This window comes from Podarcis cretensis (assembly GCF_951804945.1).
Source record: "Podarcis cretensis genome assembly, chromosome: 15".
NCBI classification, from domain to species: Eukaryota; Metazoa; Chordata; class Lepidosauria; order Squamata; family Lacertidae; genus Podarcis; species Podarcis cretensis.
In genome coordinates this window covers 10,419,191-10,438,962 of record NC_137185.1, presented here as the reverse complement: position 1 = coordinate 10,438,962, position 19,772 = coordinate 10,419,191, and the positions used below count along the sequence as shown (strand labels likewise).

The following is a 19,772-nucleotide window of genomic DNA, read 5'->3' as shown; positions in this document are numbered from 1 at the left end:
AGCTTTCCTGTAAAAAATCTCCTCAGACCTGTCAGGCTGTCCATGATTTGAGGACTTGACTCTCGCCTGGGCCAAGACCAGTGCATCGCATAATTGGACAAAAGCTGGTGTCCTTGCCCCTGCCTCACAAATGACACTGAGCCCTGCCCATATATATTTTACCTGATACTGACAGAAGTCATGGTCCCAAGTGGTTGGACTGGGTGGCATAGCTGTCATTCTAATTTCCCCATGATTCAAAATGGGGGGAGATTCCGTTCACATGTAAAGGTGAACCTGCACTTTCTAGCACAATATGTAAACTGAAACGCAGCTGCTTTTTGGAATTTACAAGTTGCTTTCATTTGCAGCAGCTGACAGTATTATCCAGTAGGAGAAAATGAGTGGTGTATAATTATTGGCAGGGTTGCTGAGGGATGAATCAAAGGGGTGGGATTTCAGTGGGGGGCAAGGCTAGCAGGACCTCCAGATGTTTAGCTTTAAAAAGCAAGCCAATTGGACATTTCTGAATAACGTCAGAGCACAAAACACAGACATAGCTCTAATGCTTCCACGCTCAGAGAATTGTAGAGCTAGAACAGACCCCGAAGTTCATCTGTTCCAACTCCCTGCAATGTAGAAATCACAGCTAAAGAATCCCTGACATATGGCCATCTACCTCTGCTTAAAAATCTCCAGTGAATCTTCAGGCCCACAGCCTGACCAGGTAGTTCTTTCCATTGCAACAGAAAGTTCTTCCTAATGTTTAGTAGGTATCTCCTTCCTTCTAATTTAAATCCATAGGTTTGAGCCCTACTCTCTGGAGAAAGAGAAAACAAGCTTGCTTCATCTTCCATGTGACAGCCCTTACGATACCTGAAGGTGGCCTTCATATCACCTCTCAGTCTTCTCTTCTCCAGGCTAAACACACACAACTCCCTCAACCACTCCTCATCAGGCTTGGTTCCCAGACCCTTGAACATCTCAGCCACCGTCCTCTGCGTGCAATTGTTTTCATAGGTCAAATACCTGCTCTCCAATAATGGGTTGTTCAGGAATTCATTATCTATGTGGTTGGTGGGAGTGGATGAGAGTGAGCCTTGGATGTGGAGGGCGGATGGGAATTCTTGATTTATTGGGAACAGGCCCCAGCAAATGGTGATTCTGTCTGGAGTCCTTAATTAGACTTCGAGGGAAATAATAATAATAATTCAAAAAACAAAGCAGGAACTGCTTCATAGGATGTTGTCTCTGTGCTGAGCAGTGCTGTGCAGCACAACAGAACAGTTGTGGTCTTCATGGGTTAATCTCTGGGGAAGTGTGTGGGTTGATGCGAAAGGTTGAACTTGATTGCGTTCTGGTCCCATTTAGCTCTGTAATTCTCTCCTCATCGTGTATCCATCATCAGAGCGCAGAAATGCCTGAGTTCTGTCTTCTTGTGCTTTGGAAATGTGTGAGGTGGTGTTGACTGCGGGGGAGGTGGCACCGTGTTGTTTAAATTTACCCACGAACAAATATTTTTGCTGCTTTACTCTTGTCTCTCTGTTTTCTCTCTCCCCCCCCCCCCCCCCGTTCTCCTCTAATTACTGGTAATCGGAAGAAAGCAGAAAGCATTATAAATGACCCTCTAATGGGCTTGGAGTAAATTATCCCTTTCCCACTATCATTTTGCTTTAAATGGGATGTGTTCTGCCTTCCTTCTTCCCTCATAAATTCTCCACTGCCGCGCTATGTCTGCCCTCAGGTTTCTCTTCCTCCTCTTTCAAACAATTGCAATGACTGTATTGTTCAGTATGTTTGGGGAGGGAGGAGATCTACATTTTATGATAAAAGATACTGGCTCTCAAACAAAAGAATGACTAGGTCTGTGCCTAGTCTATGCCTAAATTTGGCTGATTTGGGGGGGGGGATATTGCCAAGTGGTGTGTGATCAGTGGACTAGGACAGGCATAAGCAAACTCGGCCCTCCAGATGTTTTGGGACTACAACTCCCATGATTCCTAGCTAACAGGACCAGTGGTCAGGGATGATGGGAACTGTAGTCCCAAAACATCTGGAGGGCCAAGTTTGTTTATGCCTGGACTAGGAGAACTAGGCTACTCCCCTAAATGTTCTCCTGGTGCCTCCTTCCCAAAGCCCAGTAAGCTTCTGCCTGGCTTAGGGAGGCACAGTGCTCATGTGCACAACATTAGGATGTCATGTTGTCACACGCTCAATGTCGCCCTCCCCAATTACCCTTGCAAACTGGTGCCTCTGGCCTTAACTGCTCCCCTAATTTCACTGCACACCTTTAGGCTTTGCCTGAGTTGGGCGGATACAATCCCAGATTGACTTGGGATGGGATGGGCCAACTGTAGTGAGCTAGGGGTGGGGATTTGGGCAGGAATGAGAAGGAGGCAGTGTGTCCCTCCAGCTCTGTTCTCTGGCTAGTGAGCAAAGGATCCGATCCTTGCAGGTGTCTCTTTAGCAAGAGCCTTCTCCACAAGGAAGCTGCTTCCAGAGCAGCACCCAGCAGGATTGAAACCACCCAATCCTAGCGTGATGGTGGTGGTGAGAGAATGAGACACAGCATTTCCTTCTTCCTCTCTCTCTGTATCTTTAATCTGGGTGAAAAAGGGCAACTTCCATGCTAGGGAGTGTTAGGAAAGGAATTGAAAGTAGATCTGCCAATTTCATAATATCGCTCCACAAATCTATGGTGCAACTGAATTTGGAACCGTGTGCACAGTTCTGGTCACTACTCCTCAAAAAGGATATTGTAGAGATGGAAAAGGATTCAGAAAAGTCAACCCAAATGATCAAATGGATGGGCTGACTCCTCTTGGAAGAAAGGATGCAGAATTTGGGGTTTTCTTTTTAGTTTAAAGAAAAAGTGAGCAAGAAAGCGACACAATACAAGTTTATAAAATTATGCATGGCACAGAGAAAGTGGGTAGAGAAAAGTTTTTTGTCATAACACCAGGTATTTTTTGAAATCCAGTGAATCTGTGCTGGAAGATTCAGTACAGATAAAAGAAAGTAACTCTTGACACAGCTTATAGTTAAACTACAGAACTCTTTTCTTTCTTTCTTTTATTGCAAAACAGTTTACACAAAACAGCACAGACAAAGAAAAAGAACAGTACGTCAATAACAACTACACACACACTAACAACAAATATTCTAACTTCACACACACTTTTGATTTCTGATTCACCTTATTGTGCTTTCTACATATTCTTAGCCTATACACACTTCCTGTTATATCTATTGCATATCATGAAGAGATTTTTAAGTTTCTGGCATTCCTTAATATTCAAGATTCAATCTGAACCTGCCAGGACACCTGCATTTTCACAATATTGTTTTATATATTCTTTAAATATTATCCATTCTTTACTCCCTTTCTGATTTGTGTTTCCTCTTATTCTCCCAGTCATTTTTGCAAGTTCCAAGTATTCCATCGTCTTCACCTGCCAGTCAAGCTTTGTGGGTCTTATTTTCTTATGTTCTAAGTCTAGGGTTTCAAAAACCCTAATTAAATATTATCCCTCCTCTTGAATTCATTTGGGGTTGTATCTGGGTCAGGTATCCCCCAGGTTGCATTGGGGAGACCAGTGTACAGCCCTAACAGCTATGCAGTTTTTCTGGATCCAGTCTGACCACAGGAAAAGTCTATCCGTGGCTATCATCTATGACAGTGAAATAGATGTTCAGAGATGGCATATCTCGTAATGTGAGTCAGTGTCGTGAAATTGAAATAAAACATGCATTGTATTAGGGGAAATTGCTTGTAAAGATGTGCACACTCATCAAAACTGCATGGGAATCTGTTTGGATAAATTCAAACTAAAATGCTGAATAATTTGCTATGAGGGTTGCTGCAGAAATGTAGGTATTTGAATTTAGTTGCAAAAATGAACCCAAACTGATGAGTCCTACCAGCCCTAATTGCAAGACAATGTGACCTTCTCTGCAACTGGCTCTCTTCAATTTATTTTTCAGGCAGGGTAAGAAGGTGGGAGCTAAATAAACCATTTATTATTGGTGGCACAGGCTTGCCATGACTTTGCGGAGTCACTAGGGATTTCTGGCACCAAAAGCTCTGGGAGGTAGCCTTGCTTGGAAATGTGACATGTAAGTTTAAGGTGAAACAAGGCCAGTGCAGAAATAATTGGTTTGGGCAGAATGGCATGATTTCATTGTTTTTCAGAAACATTGAGGAACGTGGCTGGCCTCCATCTAATGTGTTTCTTCACCTTTGAGTTTGCTGAACAAGGAAAAGAAAATATTAGGGTAAAGGATACTGGTCCTCGTATTGACAGTCTGCAATAGTCACTCTGTAATTCATTTTTTATATATTCCAAGATTAGTTGTTCTTTATCATCTATATCCTGTTTATTAGTGTTTGTGCACTACATATGTTTGCATGTGTGTGTGAGAGAAAGTCAATAAGAATCGAGTGTGTGTGTGTGTGTGTTATTGTGTGTCATTTTCAAATGCTGGCTAAGTATTTTCAAGCTGTTTCGTAAATGTGCTTACTTTGTTGCTGAGATGCTTTGTTCATTGTGTGGTATTTAAGCCAATACAGTGGTACCTCGGGTTACATACGCTTCAGGTTACATACGCTGCAGGTTACAGACTCAGCTAACCCAGAAATAGTACCTCGGGTTAAGAACTTTGCTTCAAGATAAGAACAGAAATTGTGCTCCTGCGGCACGGCAGCAGCGGGAGGCCCCATTAACTAAAATGGTGCTTCAGGTTAAGAACAGTTTCAGGTTAAGTACAGACCTCCGGAACAAATTAAGTACTTAACCTGAGGTACCACTGTAATACAATGCAACAAGAGTCAGTAGCTTGTGACCCTCCTGCTCCACAAATTTATTCATCAGTTTTCAGTGGGCTCCTCCTCCGTTGTGCTGCCCCTCCCCCCAGCACCCAGTGCAGCCAGACCAGTCATGCTACCCTAAAATTGCCTCCACACTGAACATTGGTCAGGGCAATCTAAAACATCTGGAGACTCACTGGCTCCCCTCATGTGGCTTAATTCATTATTACTTGGTGTTGTCCACATTTCCTGGGTGGGACTGGTGAGTGCCCTGCTCCATCTGAAGCACTGCAGAGCCCAGGTGGTTTTTTAAAGAAGTATATTTCCAAAATTGTTTAAATTGTGATACTGCATCTTTCATTTTAAAATGTAGAAGTCTGGGTTTTGTTTGAACAGGAAGGTGCATGATTAAATATATCTCATTGGCATCTGATGTCATCTGCCTCCAACGGTTACACTCTAAATTCCACCTACCTGACCCACTTAACACTGTCAGCCCAATGATTAATGGCAGATCTTTCAAGATCACTTTCCCTTCTTCTTAGCAGGTTGAAGTGCTCCTGATAAAAGAATAAACATCTTCTAGCGACTGTGAGTATGTGGGGGCAGGAATGGCGGATAACGTGAGGGAGTTCTTACTTAGTGCAGGTGTTCCTTAGAAGCGAAGGCTGGTGCTCCTTAGTACCAGTGGGGGAGAAGGCTGGGAGCCCAACAGTAGGTGGCGCCGGAGCCAACGACAGGCAGAGCCAAGTCATGCCTGTTTAGTCCTTATCCTTCTGCCCGCTGAGTTCTGCAAGGGCAATACTGTGACTAAGAAAGAAGAGGAGCCAATATTGGAGAAAGCCAACTAATTCTGGATTTGTTCCCACAACTTTCAGTGCTGGGATCTGCCCCTGGACTGGTTATAAGTTAGGAGCGAGGGAGGTGGGCAGGCTGAGCTTAGTGGTGCACTATTCCATTTGCCACAGTGGAACTGCCTCCACCAAATAGGAAAGGGTAGGAGTGTTGTCACAAAGGGAGAGGAAGTTGCAATGTTGCATGCCACAGCTCTGAGCTGGTATACTGAAAACCAATACTAGGGTAAAGCATACATTCAGAGGTGCGTTAGAATCAATGTTCCTTAACTCTCCCAGCCATGCACACGCGCACACACACACACACACACACAAGTCATCATGAAAATCCATCAGAATTTTAGTTAAGGGCCTAGTTAAATATGCAAATGAGGACATTTCAATCTGGGCCACTTTTGTTCATTCGTATGCTCTACTAATCAGCGGGCGATTTGGAAATTGCAAAGGTATCCAGAAATGAATACAAACAAATAAATAGGAACAGGGGAGAGAGAAACCTGGAGAAAATGGAAATTCTAGTTGAAGATAAAAGGCTGAAGTCCAAAGTTGTTAAACTCTTCTGCCTTTTGGTGTGTTTGCTTCTTTTGTTTTGGGAATTGGATTTGGTCCTCACCCATCATTCACTGGCGGAGGAAGGGGAGTGCGTGCTGCCCTCCTTGGGTGTCATTGCTGAGGGGGTGACATTGCCACACACACCCGGGATGCTCACCTTGGGCTGCGCCCCTCTGGGACGCTTGTCCCATGCCCTGGGTGGCTAGCCCCACCCCTGGGTGCACAGCATGGGTGCCAGAACAGCTAGCTCTGCCTCTGGTCAGATTCCACAGCTTCAGAGGTTGGGGTTGAGGACTTTGAAGCAGAAGGGGGAGGGCATGCGGGGGCAGGCTCATAAACACTCTCAGATGAACCTACTGGGCCAAGGACTCCTTGGCCTGAGGATGCAGCACTGTCATTCCCCTGACTAGGAGGACTCTCCTGCAGAAGACCTAGAAAGACCTGTGGCTCCTGCTCCATTACAGCTGGAGATTACTGGAGAAGGGTAAATACAGAAGTATCCTGCAGTACTGACAATGAAGCTGCTATGCAGTCATAGCAGGGCTCTGTTTCACCTTCTTCCTTGCTGGAGCAACTTCAGAGCTCCACATTCCCCCAGAATTCAGCTGGTGGGGCAGGACCCACCAGTGGGTCATTGTCTGATCCAAGGTGGCTCACAACAGGAGCACTACCACCATGCACATATATGGCAAAGGTTCAAGAAATGGGTCCCCAAATGCATGTTTGGGTTAAAAGTGGGCCCTGCATCTGAACAAAAAAAAGATGCAGACTACTACCCCAGACTACTAAACCCCCCGAGGTTTTCCCAGTAGTGATGTATGGAAGTGAGAGCTGGACCATCAAGAAGGCTGATCACTGAAGAATTGATGCTTTTGAATTATGGTGCTGGAGGAGACTCTTGAGAGTCCCATGGACTGCAAGAAGATCAAACCTACCCATTCTTAAGGAAATCAGCCCTGAGTGCTCACTGGAAGGACAGATCGTGAAGCTGAGGCTCCAATACTTTGGCCACCTCACGAGAAGAGAAGACTCCCTGGAAAAGACCCTGATGCTGGGAAAGATGGAGGGCACAAGGAGAAGGGGATGACAGAGGACGAGATGGTTGGACAGTGTTCTCGACGCTACCAACATGAGTTTGACCAAACTGCAGGAGGCAGTGAAAGACAGGAGTGCCTGGTGTGCTCTGGTCCATGGGGTCACGAAGAGTCGGACACGACTAAACGACTAAATAAGAACAACAACTACCCCAGAACCTAGCCTGAAATCTGCCTTACCTTCAGTCAGCCGGAACCTTCTCCCACCTTGCCTCATCTTACCTGCTGGGTGGGCCTTGCTGTGGCACATCACAGCATCTGATCTGCACTCCAGTTAATTGTTTTAAGGGGAGGAGTGAATCAACAAAGTGGCTTCACTCATTGCCACAATATTCTGCATTCCTTGACTCATTTCCACATCAAGAAAATCTCCAGAAGCTCTCTTCCTGGCTACAACGATGGACATCAGATTTCAGCTTGCAGCAAATCTCACTCTTCCAACTATTCATTTTAAAAAACAAAAACAAAAAAACCCCACTGAATATTATTACTCCTATTTCATGGAAAATGCCAAAAGCGTCCTTACTTCACAACTTAGCAATGTGTCTCTGTAATGACGCATGATGGCTTGGATCTTTTATGACGTTAATCTCCTTGAGTGGAGAGAGAAATTTGATCCCTCCGTCTCCACCAGCCATGAATTGTTGTATTTCCTTTCACTCAGAGAAGATAAATATTATGAAGCACTTAACTGCCCCATAGCCTTCGGTCCAGCTCTCTGATGTAGTTAAGGGAGGGTTTTTGTGCGTGGTGCTTTATATCCTCTTCCTTCCTCTACATCTTTCGGAGATGCTGAATGTGATTGTTTTTCAGAGCTCAGTTTTGGATTGCCGCAGCACTTTGATTTCCTAAAATGAAATGGACCAGGCTCTCAGCCGTAACAGAAGTGGTGCCATATGACTGAGAAGCTTCTCCCCCACCTTTTAACATGTGCATGCAAGAGACAGAACAGATGCGGCAGATAATAGTGCTGTGCCATGTTCACCCTCACTCTTCTTCCTTCACATGCCCAAACTGTTGGTCCGTCTAGCTTAGCCTTGTTTGCACAATGACTGGAAGTGGCTCTCTACTCTTTTCAGGGAGGAGTCCTTCCCAGCCCTACCTTGATATGCCAGAGATGGAACTGGGAAATTTTGCCTGGAAAACCAATGCTTTACCACTGAGCGACAAACCCTGCTTTGTATTGCTGCCTTACTGTATGATGAATTAAACCAGTGATCTATGTAGGACCCAACCAATGAATCCAAATTCGAAGGAAGGTGATTCCTATTAAACATTAGGAAGAACTTTCTGGTGGTAAGAGCTGTTGAACAGCGGAATGAAATTACCTGGGAAGGTAGTGGACTCTCCTTCACTGGAGGTTTTCATTTTTATTTTTTTAAATTGATTTTTATTGAATTATCTGTTTTACAATTTCAAATAAACATTTACATACTTAAGATATCAGTGACTTCCCTTCTTCTCTTTCCATGCCTCATTTTGCATACCTTATATCCCTGAATATTTTAGAAAAACTACACCAATCAGCTTTCCATTATTACATCCATCAAAACTTATTTACACTGTTGAATTTATCTTAATGCTGCCAGTGTATGCAATTATTTTCCACATATTCAATAAATGTTTTCCAATCTTCCTTAAACGTATGTTCTTCTTGTTCTCTTATTCTATATGTTAAGTCTGCAAGTTGTGAATATTCTGTCAACTTAAGCTGCCAATCTTCTTTGGTTGGGACCTCGCTCATTTTCCATTTTGGTGCTAACAAAACACCGGCCGCAGTTGTTGCATACATAAATAACCTTTTCTGACACCTGGGAATTTCAGTCTGGATTATTCCCAACAGGAAGGACTGTGGTTTTTTGGGGAAAGTAAAGTCACTGGAGGTTTTCAAGCAGAGGTTGGATGATCACATACTTCAGCATTGCCACCAGCAACTGGCAATGACTCTCCAGAATTTCAGACGAAAGAGTCTTTCCCATTCCTGCCTGAAGATGCCATAAGATCAGAAAAGCTCTAGGAACTTACTGTGTCACTTATATGATCTGTGCAACATCAGGCACAACATGACTGCTAAATAATCTAATTAGTAACAGCAGTTTTAGTGGACTTTCTGCAGTGTACAGAAAAAAGCTCTTTAATAAACATTCTCTTCACATGGAGGAATACTAGGCTGTGTTTTCTTTTCAGTGCTGCTGCAGAGTGCCACCATCACTCAGTCAAACAGAAGTACCATGTATTTTGGATGTAGGAAAAAAGAGAGACAAGTTAAGAGCTCTCTCAGTGACAAAAATCACCGGTGTACAAAAGCTTCTAGATGGACAGCTTGTATAATAAATCTGAGTCAAAACCTCGAGCACCCCCCAGGTCTTTTGTTAATCTGGAGATAGGATGACACAGGAGGGAACTTGGGGTTTCATAAGTGCTCAGATACACTAAACATCCCTATCTTGTATTTTTTTATTACTTAATATAAGCAACAACAATCCTTCTGCTTCACTTGTGTTTTGAAAACCAGTGGCTGGGTGCATGGCTTGCTCCTCCAAGCTTTTGTAAGATTTGCTCCATACTTGGCAACAGGTCTATGCTTTCTGGTTAAGATCAGCATGCCCTAGAATCTCAGAGAACTCACCAAATCACTTGACATGTTCTATTTCAATCTGCCTCTAGTAAGTTCTCATGCCCTGGGTCATCCCTATGATATAATGTGCAGGACCAAGGGATGTGTGTGGTGCTGTGGTCTAAACCACTGAGCCTCTTGGGCTTGCTGATTGGAACGGTGGCGGTTCGAATCTGCATGATGAGGTGAGCTCCTGTTTGATCTCAAAATTCCAGGGAAGTGCATTATAGCTAAGTAGTCATGGCTCAGTAACAGAGGACCTGCTTTGCAGCTCAGTAGCTGCAGCTCAATAGCAGATCACCTGGTTTGCATGAAGGTTCAATTCCTGGCACCTCCAGCTTGAGCTGGAGAGACTCTGGAATCCTGCAGAGCCATTGTCATATAGTGTTGACAATACTGAGCTTGACGGACCAGTATAAGGCAGCTTGCTGCCTTCCTATGTGCTAGGAAATTCTCAAGACCAGTGCCAATATGTGGCATACTGGGGCAAGGGCCTGGTCGCAGCAGAGCCCATGACCAGCAACTGGGCTTACCATCATTACCGTCACCATGCCTAAGCATGATGTTGTTGGTGGTGCTCAATGGAGCCTTGAATCCCACGTTCAACTCTGTGGCACCAGAGACTTAATTAAGGTGTCCAAGCCCACATACGTTCAGCAGGGATGGGTCAGCAGAATTAAGCAGTTAGCCTGCAGGAGTTTGTGCTTGAACAGATCAGATTGTCAAACAACCGTCCTCCAGCTCTCACTGCAGGACTGGAGCAGAGACCTGGCGGCAGCGCACATCAGAGCTTGAGGCCACCTGTACATGAATTCCCTGGTATTGCTGATTTAATTCTTCCCTGGTGTGGGTGTTATTTCAAGATGGAGAAATTTGAGGCCTTAAGTGTGTTACAATAATTGCACTGACTGTTAATACTGCTGGCTTATGTTTTTAAAATTCTAACTGTATTATAAAGGTTTTTTATTGTAAACTGCCTTGAGGTGGTTTAATAAAAGATAACATATAAGTCAATACAAGTTCACTTCTTTCTTGAGGTGGGCTTTCATGAGCCCTTGAAGAACATGTCTGAACCTGAGCTTAAAGAACTTCACTTTAACTTCTTTCTTTTCTTTTCTTTTGATTAATGTTTTAATTTGGACAAAAAAAAAGATATTTGATAAAAATCTTTGTATTTTTCTTTATAAACCCTAATAAAAACCTTTTTTATCAGAGAACACTGGCATTCCTAGTTGAATGACTGAGGGACTGAGCCCTTGTGTCTGGGATGAAGTGAATTTCTCAATGGCCCAACAGAACAGGGACTCTTAGTATCTCCCATGACATCAGAACTTGGGTCACCCAAGGAAGCTGAATGTTGGAAGATTCAAGAGAGACAGAAGAAAGTACTTTTTCACACAGCTGAACTATAGAATTTTCCCCCACAAGAGTCAGGGATAGCTACCAACTGTCAGAGGCACTATGTCCCAGTCGTTGGGAACTGCAGATGAATGGAGTGCTGTTGTGCTCATGTCCTGCTTGTGGACTTCCTATGTGCATCTGGTTGGTTACTGTGAGAACAGAATGTTGGACTGGATGGGTCACTGGTCTTCTTATGACGGAGGAACTGGTTTTGTAGTAGGCTTAGATTCACAGGGGTCAGCAAAAGTTTTCAGCAGGGGGCCGGTCCACTGTCCCTCAGACCTTGTGAGGGGGGGACGACTATATTTTGAAAGGGAAAAAATGAACAAATTCCTATGCCCCACAAATAACCCAGAGATGCATTTTAAATAAAAGCACACATTCTACTCATGTAAAAACACGCTGGTTCCCAGACCATCCACGGTTGAATTTAGAAGGTGATTGGGCCAGATCCGGCCCCTGGGCCTTAGTTTGCCTACCCATGGCTTAGAATGTAGTAGCCCAGAGTAGCTGGGGCAACCCTGCCAGATGAATGGCATATAAATATTATATTATTATTATTATTATTATTATTATTATTATTATTATTTATTTATTAGCCAATTTCAGCATTGTCAGTCCACATCGTTGCTAGTGACTCCTCTCTGTTTGAAACCGCAAGAGTCTTCCTTTTGTTTGTTTATTGGTAGGGGAGTGTGGCGGAGGAAGGAGCCTGAAACCCTTTATGTTTTTCTCATTTTCCTTGCAAATCCTTGAGAGGTGCCTTGAGAGTTCAAGCTTATTCAAGCATCCCATTTGCAGAAGCTCCCTAGTTTTCAAGGTGGAGGGGTTGAAGTACCCATCAACTGCCATATACTCGAATGAATCAAGGTATTTTCCTTCAGGGAAGCCTTAGGATTGATTCCTCCTTTTCCAAGGCCAGGTATTTGAAAGACAACTTTTCAATCACTGTGGAGTCACATTGTCTTTTCCAATCTTGATGCCAGGCACTTAATGTATTCCTCCCACCAAGAGCACCTGTGTACATTTTGCGGATCTGCTGTTGCATACACTTTAAAACAAAGTGACACTTTGACTGCCTTAGTGAATCTCTTCTGACAGGCTGATCCGGCAACGGGGAGCGTGGCGAGTTGGATGACGTGCAGGGCTGGGGCAGAATGGGAATGCACATATCCAAACGGTTGCATCTCACCTGAGAACACTTAAGTTTTTGTGACAATGGCTCTGGGTGCCTTTTGAGATGTGGGATGGGGAGGAAATGACCTGGAAAGGATTGTGGTGCAGTGGAACTTTTCCTGATAGGAGTGGACTGGCTTTATGATGCATTGAACTTATTTCACGGATTCCAGGAGCTGGAATTGCTGTGTAAGGCAACCGATTGATCCATGACTATAGGAACATGTTGCAAGATCTCTTCAGGAGCCTCTGGGAGGGGCTGCTACTAGCTCAGCTGGCAGATGCATGTGGACCAATGTTTTGAAGATTGAGCCCTAGGTCATCACAGTGGTGAGGAGCAGGCACTGGGGTGTGTGGCTTGTGCACATCCTGGGGGTGTGGCACACCACCTGCAGGGGCGTGGCATGCGTCCTGGGTGCGTGGTGTGCTGCCCACAGGGGTGTGGTGCGATGGCACCCCACCGGGATCACGCTGTGGGGAGAAGTGTGCTCCCCCCGCCCCCCTCTTCCTCCACCAGTGGGTCATCATATTACTGAGCCAAACAGGGATTGCAATAGGTATAAGTCCTTCCCACACCAAACCCCCAGAATGCCCGTTTTTCAGTTGACGGCCTAAACTGGAGGTTTGGGTAAGAAGAATATACTTTAAGATGATTTGGACGGTTTGTGTTTAAGTATGGAAACTGATTGCATTCTAACCATATTTAATTTGGTGAACATACCGTCCCTGACGCAGGTGGCGCTGTGGGTTAAAGCCTCAGCGCCTAGGGCTTGCCGATCGAAAGGTCGGTGGTTCGAATCCCTACGGCGGGGTGCGCTCCCGCTGCTCGGTCCCAGCGCCTGCCAACCTAGCAGTTCGAAAGCACCTCCGGGTGCAAGTAGATAAATAGGGACCGCTTACCAGCGGGAAGGTAAACGGCGTTTCCGTGTGCGGCTCTGGCTCTGGCTCTGGCTCTGGCTCTGGCCAGAGCAGCGATGTCACGCTGGCCACGTGACCTGGAAGTGTCTCCGGACAGCGCTGGCCCCTGGCCTCTTAAGTGAGATGGGCGCACAACCCCAGAGTCTGTCAAGACTGACCTGTACGGGCAGGGGTACCTTTACCTTTACTTATGGAAACTGATTGCATTCTAACCATATTTAATTTGGTGAACATACCGTCCCTGACATTTCCTCCCCCCGCCCTTTCTCTCACACACAGTGCCTTGAAGGAAGAGAACACCAGCATTGCAACATCACATTGGGGAGCGCATGAATCCAGTTCTTGTGGCATTGCGCTCTTTTGTTTCTTGTTCACCTCCTGTCGAAATAACGGAACGACACAAAAGGCCTGCCTGGAGGGGTCGCAGGGTCCCTCAGCCGAAGCGATGGGAAAATAAATATCACCACTAAGAATAAAAATCATCCATCAAAGTGCTCAGTAGTGCTTGACAATGAGGGAGGTGTGAATCTCTCCTAAAAATAAATGTAAAAATGTCAGGTGCTACTGCTCTCTATAATGCACAGTGAAGCATGTCATAAAATATTACTTTGTCTTTCCATCCCTTCTTAATGTGCTTGGCTTTTCTTTCTTTGACACTCGTTCTTGCCCCTTGGCTCTTTCCTTAAAGAGAGTGGAGCAAAAAGCACTTTGTGTTGCAGAAAGTCCAAGGCTTGTGTATTGTGCATGCTGTGTCCTATTTATTTGTTTGAAAGCTTAAATTGGCCATTATATCTGCATTCATTTTAGCTGAGTGGAACGGACTACCTTGGGAAGGTGGTGAACTCTCCTTTGGAGGTTTTTAAACAGAGCTTTTGTCTAGCGAGTTTTCCGTCTTGCGAGGCATTCGTCTTGCGGGGCACCACTGTAGCATTTGCCAGGACATTACCCAGTTTACCTCTCCATAGTTCCATCCTTATTTCATACATTGTGCTATATCAGTATATCACTGATGCTGAAAACTGGACATGGCTCAGCCCTAGGACTTAATTCAAAACAACCTATAGCCAGATCTTCCATAAATTTGTCTAATCCTCTTTAAAGCCATCCAATTGATGCTTGTCTCCCTCTTGTGAGAGCAAATTCCATAATTATAATATGTCCTGCAAGAAGTACTCCTGTTCTGCCTTTTCAAGCATTCAGCTTCATTGATTGTCCCCAAGTTCTAGTATTGCTAAGAGTCCCTGTTCCGTTGTGCCATTGCAAAATTAATTTCAGCCCAGACACATGGGCTCAGTCATTCGACAGGGTTCAGGCACTTATAGCTCCATGGTACATATATAAATCTTCATATTCAGTCAGTAGCTTACATAGGTCAAATAATTTTTTCCACAGCAGACAGCAAGGCCACTTCCACCTTAAGAGGAACTTGTGCTGCGGGCTCTCATGACCCCTCCATGGGCGCAGAGGCCAGACCTGTGCGATTGGGGTTTCCCAGCTGCGTCACTTGCCGGGCCGGCCAATCCAGTGGGTCGGGGGGGGGGGTGGACTGCCCATTAAAGGCAGGACGCAGCTGGGAGATTTCTCTCTTTTGGCTTCCAGTGCTCCAGAAGGGCAGGGCCCCGACTGACTCCAGCTACAAAAGCTGAGGCTTCTGGAGTTGGGCTACTGTTTAGGGAGTTTCATTGCTGTTGTTGATACTAATTTTTTATGTTTACTTTTAGATCTTAGGATTTGGTTGTGTGCTTTTTAATGCATTTTATTTATTGTTCATGACTGCATTTGTTATGTTTGTAATTAAAAAGATATAAGTTGTAAGCCACTTTGAGCAGAACTTTACCTATGGAAAGGCAGCATACAAATGACCATGGTGGTGGTGGTGAATCATGTAGGTGTTGGTGGAAGAACTGCAGTGGAACAGAAACAATGTTGCGTGTGACAAATACAAGGTGGAAAAGAAAATGAAACCTTACATCCCTAGAGAGGGTTCCACCTTCCTCCTTTCAGTTCGTTGTGTTTTTCAAGGCTCAGATTAATTCTGTTGGATATTGCTTTTACCCTAATCACTTGGAAAAGTGAAGTAAATGTGTGTGTGAATCAGGGACAGCTGATCTGGGGAAAGGTGAGGGACAGAAATTACCAGGGGAAGGAGTGGGAATCCCAACACACACTCACTCAAAAAAGATGAAATGTGTTCACAGGCCCAGAAAGTTTAGCAACGCCTGGGTTACATCTTTGATTCTGGGATAAAGAAGCAACGGTTCACTCCAATTTTTGAAAACTGATCCTGTTTTGTTCTCTTCAGGTCTGTCCAAATCACTGGGGCTCATTGAAGGCTATGGTGGCCATGGGAAAGGTGGGCTTCCTGCCACGCTTTCCCCTGAGGAGGAAGAGAAAGCCAAGGGACCACATGAGAAATATGGCTACAATTCGTACCTCAGTGAGAAAATATCACTGGACCGTACTATACCAGATTATCGACCAACCAAGTAAGTCCCTCATTTTATACTAGGGACCAATGGATCTGTCCATTTTGCTTCTCTCGGTTTTGTATTTTTCTGATCCCTGATCCAGTTCTCCACATTTTTGCTGCAGTGTGTGTGTGTGTGTGTGTGTGTGTGTGTGTCTGTGTCTGTGTCTGTGTTTGGAAGGGGAAAAAGATCCTCATGAAACAATTATCAGCATTTTGGTGTGAATTTCTCCTATTCAACATGCAATACATGCTTGGAAACTGCAACATCAAACCTCAGAATGAATGGTCACAAAACAGACAACATTCTCTCATAATTCGATGAAATGTTAGTCTACTGTCTAATCTCCCTATGAATAGATCGACTTTGACTCCACATACAGGTGGGCTTCCTTTCTTCTGCCCTTCCAGTCCCAATAACCCCCAGGGAAGATTTTTAATGTTTAATGCTTTATTGTATTTTTATATATGTTGGAAGCTACCCAGAGTGGCTGGGGCAACCCAGTCAGATGGGCGGGGTATTAATAATAAAATTATAATAATCATTATTATGGAATAGGAGGCCCTATTTTCTTTGGAGAAAGGTTGGAGGGTATGTGATAGCTCAGTGAGGGAGCATGCAGGAAGACTTATCATTCCTAACATTATATATAATGAATGCACAGATATTAATATTACTACAAATGCACAGGGCTTTTAGAGAGGGAAGTTTTGGCACAGTACAGTTGTGCGTGATCATGATTGTGTGACCAGGCCGTGACAGCCCCAGCCCCCAGGGATCATAAGAAAGGAATAAAGACTCTGACAACATGTTAGGGAATTAAATTAGGCCACAACTTTATTAAACTTCCAAATGTATGAAGACCTTGGCTTAGGCCTTGGGTGTGTACCCCAGCCCTCCAGCTGGGGGAACTGGGGAATATCAGGGTAAATGGAATATGGGGGTGCTCTGCGAGACATATGTGTAGCAGGCAGTGTAGCCCATATCCCTGCATGCAGGGTAGTTCACTGACAGCCTTTTGGTGTAGGGCCAGTGACACCCATTATATAACCTCTTTTAAGAGGGGATCCTGGAATCGATGCCACAAGGGGGGGGTGAATCACCACTTCATGTCCTCCCCCATATAGGGAAGAAAGGACTAAAGGATTCCACCCAAGGCCATAAATCGCCAAAGTGGGGACGAATAGCTACGGGGAAGACAAAACCTGCCAATGCAGGAAAAATTTCTTCCCAGTCCTTCAACAGCAACCAGTCAAAGACTGTAGCAGCGCCCGCTAAACAGGAAGAAAAAGTTAACCTGCAAACAAGAAAACATTAAACTAAGGGAGGGGTTGGAGGGTGAATCTCCAGAGCCAACTACCTGGCTACTGTTGGCTCCACCCTCTATATATATAATTGGGACTGGCCCCCCTCCTAGCAATGAAACTTGACTACTGAAGCTGGGCGTGAACTTCCAAATAATAATACGGAGTGGCAAGCCAGCCCCTGTTAGCCATTAAGTTCCCTGGGAACTGTAGCACCATGCGCAATCCCGCAAAGGGCACCTGCAGTGTAAAGTGTGGACATGTACTCTGTTGCTTGGAGTCTCATTCCATAATATTTGGAAATCCACACAGAAGGCGAGGACATCCGCTCCCGATGGCTCTAATGAAAGTGAGTGTTGTATTGAAGCTTTACCCAAGTGGGATCATGAGCTCCAACGAAACCCTGAGTGAGGGGATCTATTTATTTATTTTAAGCAGGGGGGGCAGGACGAGTGCATTGCCAACGCACTCTGGAAGAGGCCCCATTTATGAAATGGAATGAAATGGACCAAAACAAAACACCTGGTAATAAATAACCAAAGTATGCAAGTACAGGCAGGTGAGTTTGAATTAACATCCAGAAGGAAGCATCCCTCAAACCCCCTGGACATGTGGAAGCCACATTCCTTTAGAAGACATCTGAAGGCAGCCCTGCATAGGGAAGTTTTTAATGTTTAATGTTTTGTTATGTTCTTGTGTATGCTGGAAGCCGCCCAGAGTGTCTGGGGGAACCCATTCAATTGGGTGCGGTACAGATAATAAAATAATGATGGTGATTGAAGATTTATACAAACTCGTAGCGTATGAACAACTTGCATATAAATGCAGACTTGCCATGGGCAAATTCAATGATATTTGGAATCCATTCTTACAAATACTGTAATAGGTTTAGATATGGTGGAGTACAATAACAACCTTGTAAAATATACAGTTTTGGGTTTCCCCCCTCCCCCCTTTATTTTCCCTTCTGTTTCTCTTACTCTTTTTCTCTCTTTTATTTATGTCTCACATATAATTATGTACTTTTTGAACTTTCAATAAAGTTATTTAAAATCTAAAAATAATAATGATGGCGATGGCGATTCCATGGCTCTCCAGCCAAGGACTTGGGAGTAAATTCACCCTCCCTGCTGTGTGAGCTTTGGGTACATGAATCCAAAATGTGTGCCCAGGCCTTGCTGTCCAGCATTCACCAAGGTGAGCAAGGTGGGCTAAAGAGCACCCCCACAAAGACACCAGCAAGCTTGAAGTCTTGGGAATGTGACTCAAGTGTGACATTAGTCCCATAATGCCTCAGGGTGCCCTTCTTCAATTCCCTTTCCTTTCCAAACTGAATGCCAAACAGACCAAAGACACAGATAACAAATAAGCCAGGAAAACCCTACAGTGTGAAGTCAGCAAAAATGGGGAGTTGGGTTCCCCGCACTCAAGAAAAATCCCTAGATAGCTCCCAGAAATGGTGGCTTGCAAAGGGGTGGGGGAGAGAGAACCACTGTAGAGTTATGGGGTATGAAGAAGCTCAATGAAGAGGAGGGGGTGGAAAAAGGCATAAAAAGCTGCTCAGTCACCCACCTGCCCATATGGTTCCCCACCCCCTCCCCTTGGGAGAGACCAGCGCTTGGCTTCCCACAAAGGGGTTGTGTGTGTAACAATTTATTTCCTGTCAAAGAGTGGGAGCAACAGAAACACAGCATTGGAGGCCTTCAGGCAAAACAATGTAGAGCAGGTGGTGCAAGGTGTTTTTGGCCAGGGAAGCTTGGTCAGGGTCTGGGGTTGTAGTGAAGCCTGGAGGAAAGGTTTGTGTCTTGGTGGTAGAGCACTGCATTTCAGGAAGAAGGTCCCAGATAACTCCAGGTATTGCTGTGAAAGACTCCCATCTGAAATCCTGGGAAGACCACTGCCGCTCACTGTTGAGCAGGGGTTGGAAGCCTGTGGCCCTCACATCAGCCCTAGCCAGAATGGTCAGTGACTTGGAGTCTGATCACACCTGGATGGTCACATGTTCCCACCTCTGGCATTAAGAATACATGAGCTAGGTTGGCCAATGGTGCAAGGCAGCTTCCTGGCATCATCTCACATCACCATTAGTCATTTTTAGCTCTGTTAACCTAACAGCTTGCATGCACTTGGCAGAACTGAATTTTTGCATGCCTTGAATTTTTCAACTGTGCAGATGTTCTTTTGTAATTGCTCTTCTATCCCTCCCACCCACCTTTGGAACTCTAAATGTTGGGACTGGCTTCTCTTTGAAGAAAGCAAAAGGAAAGAGCAAGCCCTGAACTACTTACAAAACCTGTTTCAAGGCTTTGGGCTGTAAAACCAACTTACTTTTGCTCACTGAAATTAATGGGCATGACTAGCATAGGGCCATTAATTTCAGTGGGTTTTCTCTGAGTAGAAATTGGATACAGCCTAACCTCCTTCCTCTTGAAGGAGCAAATGCCTCTCCTAAGATGAATGTTATGCTGTACACTTCCCTCACCTGAATGTCATTTTTTTAAAAAAGAAAAAGTACATTTTCCCCCTTGTCTGCAAGGTATGCTATTTAGTTGAGTAAAACTCACATGATTAATCAACTAAGATTTATTTCCTATGCATGATC

The 19,772-nt window shown here is 44.7% G+C and overlaps 1 protein-coding gene across 1 annotated transcript in view; it reads left to right on the top strand.

Moving 5' to 3' along the window:
- Positions 1-19,772, top strand: part of GALNT17 (polypeptide N-acetylgalactosaminyltransferase 17) — a 109,387-nt gene that overhangs the window by 22,302 nt on the left and 67,313 nt on the right. Inside the window, exon 2 of the mRNA XM_079955627.1 lies at positions 15,701-15,884. Coding sequence (XP_079811753.1) covers positions 15,701-15,884 — 184 coding nt within the window. The remainder of the gene's footprint in view (positions 1-15,700; positions 15,885-19,772) is intronic.